The sequence below is a fragment of the Mastigoproctus giganteus genome, chromosome 12 (assembly GCF_048544385.1).
Source record: "Mastigoproctus giganteus isolate SK-2022 chromosome 12, ASM4854438v1, whole genome shotgun sequence".
In the NCBI taxonomy this organism is placed as follows: domain Eukaryota; kingdom Metazoa; phylum Arthropoda; class Arachnida; order Uropygi; family Thelyphonidae; genus Mastigoproctus; species Mastigoproctus giganteus.
Window position 1 is genome coordinate 48,288,980 of NC_143586.1, and position 4,182 is coordinate 48,293,161.

The window sequence follows — 4,182 nt, forward strand, 5'->3', positions numbered from 1 at the left end:
TGCCTACACACATAGCTACTAACATGGAATGTATACGCCCTCGTATAGTGGTGAGGACACATTCATGAAAAGCTATATACTGCTAAAATTACGAAAGCTATATGACTGCATTTTGGGGGGATAATTGAAAAAAGTGGCCCAGAGACAGTAACGAAAATGAGGAAATTAAGTTGTCTTAGACGTATTTGGTGCTAATGATAGTGTGCATGCATCAGATGCACATACACAGACAGGCTGGACGAGTAACTATTATTAGTAACTTTTTCCTTCATTAACATTTATCACATTTCATTTTTATAATGGGAGGTTAGCAAAACTTGCTAAACACCTTGTACAATAAAAAAATATATATATGTAAAAAATTATTTTTGCATACAAAATATACTACCATACATGGCTGACAAAACAATTCAAAAAAAGTTTCATACAAGTGCTTCACTGAAATCCCACTGTTAAGTTTCTTTAAAAAATGCAACCTTTTCCAAAACAGGTAATGGATGACCTTAATGTTTGAATTTTGAACCACCACAATCCTCTTGCAATTTACTTTTCTTTTAGGTGGCATATGTGACTAATGTAAGCAAAATACATCATACAGCCCACAGCATGTACACATGTCTTGAACTATGAGCATCAATACATGTGTTTGTAGAAATCTTTGTAATATTACATTATTTTATTACAGGATAATTCCAAAATAATGCAATACATATGAACATTGAAATTTCTATGTAAAATTTTCCCTACCTCTGGTTGAATGGATGAAAGTTACTGTATTACATGACAAATGAAAACTGTAAACAACTTTTCGTTTATCATGGCTCTTTACAAACATGACAAATGAAAAGTTGTTTACAGTTTTCAGTGAAGAAGTTATTTTATTGGCCTAATGCTTTGTATAAGAATTGTAGGGAAAAGAAACAAGTTTGATTATTAAATATCATTGAATTTCTAAGAATATTCACATATAGAAATAGACAATCCAATAATCATCTAATAAACTTTCCAAGCTATAAATTAATTAAAAAACAGAAATGACCAAATTTAAAACCAACCATACCGTACTTTACTGTGTGCTCCTTTCAAAGTGGCTTCTTCATAATAGTTTCACCACTTGTTACTCATCTGGAGAAGTATGTTTCCCTCCTCCCAAGCCATGAGTTATTCAATGTTTTTCAGTCAACACAACATGCAAATAAACTTGTGAACACAAACTGGTACAACAATAATACACACAGTTCAACATGGCCTTAGATGTTAGAAGTGCCACATAAATAATAAAAATTCAAAATGACTGGAGAAAAGTAAAAACTTTTATGGCTCTGAGGTGAAATCTTCATTGGCATAACCAGCTGTTTCAATTGCATGTACATATAGCCAACTTAAAGAATAAATTTGCAAATTTTGGGTGGTTTGCCAGATTTGCTCATTTTCCTAACTGTAGTCAAAATATGGATTACTATATCTGGGAAGTTCAATGTTAAAACCAAGTTTAGTGCAAATAAATTCATATACAGTATAAATATTGTTCAGTGCTCTGAAAGTATAATGCCTAGTGGCTTCACCAGCTCTGCAGTATAACTGCAATACAAGTACTGTACTGGAACACAAGATAAATACTAATATGAATATATACTTGACATAATAAATAAACAAATGCATATTGAACAATTAATAGCCTTTTATTTTCCAGTATTATACTGTACAAAACACTATATAGTATAGCATTATGAACTAACAATATTTTTCCATGCTATTATATTTCTTCCTTATTTGTATAATAAAACAATTGTACATTAAATAATGAGAAAAATGAAGTTCATTAATACAGCAGAATAACCAGCTATGACATATCGTACAATACCAGACTCACGTGATTACAAGTGGTTGCTATGTAATATTTTTAGCAATACTTAAACTTTAAATTTACTTCTGGTATTTTGTATAAAAGGAGGATAATACACTTTCAAGAAGAAATAACTGGTTAGCATTTTTATGTATTTTAGACTTGGAAGTAGCAACAATGAATATTAAATTAAAAATATAAAAAGGACACTTCTGGTAAACTAAGTTCTCTCTTCTTCAGCTTCTTGAAATATTTTTGTTATTTCTTGAAAGCTTTGATTTTTTTTTTATAATATTCAAATGATACTACATTCAAGTCTTTATTACTATCATAATTTCCCACCACAAGTTAAATTTTCAAGTCAAGCAGCAGTTATTTCCCTCCCACAAAAAAAAAATAAAATAAATAAAGTATTATGAAAATTGCAGGCAAGTTAATTGAAAATAAAAAAAAATAAAAAAATAATAATGTTAACAAAATTAAAAGTTGCTCTCTTAATCTTCTTCCAATACTACTAATAACTACTTAAATCATTTCCTGAACATAATGCAAATATTTCTCTTCGGTAAGAAATTATGCTCACCTAAAAGTTGGCACTCCTATGATCTCCATTTCAGATGATTTGCTGAAAATGAAAATATATAACCCAATCATAATGAATTGGTATATTTGAAAAATACACAATAATAATAATAATATTAACAGCCATAGAACAATGATACCGTACCATTTATTCCATCAGAATGAAGATACTTGCTTCACATGACATCTGTATTCCTGAAAAGGAAAATATCTCCAGAAATAAGTGTTGCATGTAAAGAATACAAGCTTAAGTTTCATGGTAATTAGTGACTTTTTACATATTATTCTACTCACAAAGCTTTCCTTTTGACCAAAATACAGTATTAATTTATATATAATTTCTGAATTTAACTTATATAAGTAATTCTTATATAGTATAAGAATGATAGTATACCATTTTAGTATCACTTAAAAAAAATCAAAAAAACATCAATAACACATTAAACATCACACAAGATGCTCTTGTTCAATGTGCGCAGAACTGCAATGTTGACAAAATTCTAATGACACCTGATTGTTTGCTACATGTAGACAGACACCATACTTTTCATCTGTGGAATATTCATCATTTGTAATATCTTTAAAATGAACAACAGCTTCATTTTGTTGAAATTTTGGCTTTTTATTTAACATTTCTTGTGGATATTCATTACTTGATCTTTTACAACTTTCACCAAAAGCAGTTCCTGATACCGTCTTAATACCTTTTATTACAGTAGCTATTTCATCAATATTAGCCAAAACACCTTTCAAGTATGCTACTTCATTGCGTAAATCTTTAATGGTTGTTTCCATTTCCTTTTTTTGACCCTTCAAGTGGCCATTTTCATTTTGTAACTCACTGAGTGTTTTTTCTAGCCTGTCAACGTATTGTTTCTTTCTCAACCTATTTTCCCGTGCTGCTTGTGCATTTTTAGAAACAGAACGGCCTTGCTTCAAGGAGCATTCTTCTTCCAGAGGAAATTTATTATGATGCTGAACCTTTATGATTAACTTTGTCTGATGATTTCTAGATTCATTCTCATTTTGGTTTGGTGTATTTAATTCTGAAATTAAGGATGGTACTTCACCCTTCCTTAAACTGATACTATTAAAACTGTTAGCAGATAATTTTTCAAAATATTCCCACTGATAACAATCTTGATCTGGAGAGCTGCTACTCTCAGAAGAAACTAGGAATTCTGATTTGGAATGACATGAAAAACTGGCTTCATTCTGTTTATTAGAAGTATCACTTGATGACTTAAGGGTTACAATATACGGATGGGATATGCAAGAAGCAACACTTCGATCTTCTCTATCATTACTTGTAAAAACATCAAGTTTTTGGTAAGGATCAGGAGAAGTACTGTTGATATCTGGAAAGGGCGCTGTGAGTAATTCCGACATATCTGGTTCAATTTCTGGAGCATCCCAAAAATGATCATACTCGTTACCTTCCTCTAAAGCCAGATCTTCATCCAAAAAAGATAAATACGACGCAACTGACATTTTTTTTTTTCAATAAATGACTTTCAGCTAATACTATACTTAAATGAATGACTTCTTAACCCTTAATCGGTCTTAAATTTTTATCTTCAGCTAATAAATGCAGCTCACCCTGATAATGATTCAAGTTAATCGTATCCTGGTTCACATGAAACAAATTAAAAACATTAATTTCTAATATTTCGAAAACTGTACGAAAATATGAACAGCCACAACGCAACTCACCACACAATAAATACTACGTTGTGAGAACGTTCGTCCTCCGC

At 30.6% G+C, this 4,182-nt stretch overlaps 1 protein-coding gene across 1 annotated transcript; it reads right to left on the reverse strand.

The window, feature by feature from the left end:
- Positions 1–2,875: 2,875 nt before the first annotated feature.
- On the reverse strand, positions 2,876–3,919 carry LOC150077022 (uncharacterized). The gene is made up of 2 exons (XM_090385760.1): positions 3,023–3,919; positions 2,876–2,971 (listed from the first exon to the last, which is right to left on the reverse strand). The coding sequence occupies exons 1-2, from the start codon at positions 3,917–3,919 to the stop codon at positions 2,876–2,878; spliced, it is 993 nt and encodes a 330-aa protein (XP_090241886.1).
- Positions 3,920–4,182: the final 263 nt, after the last annotated feature.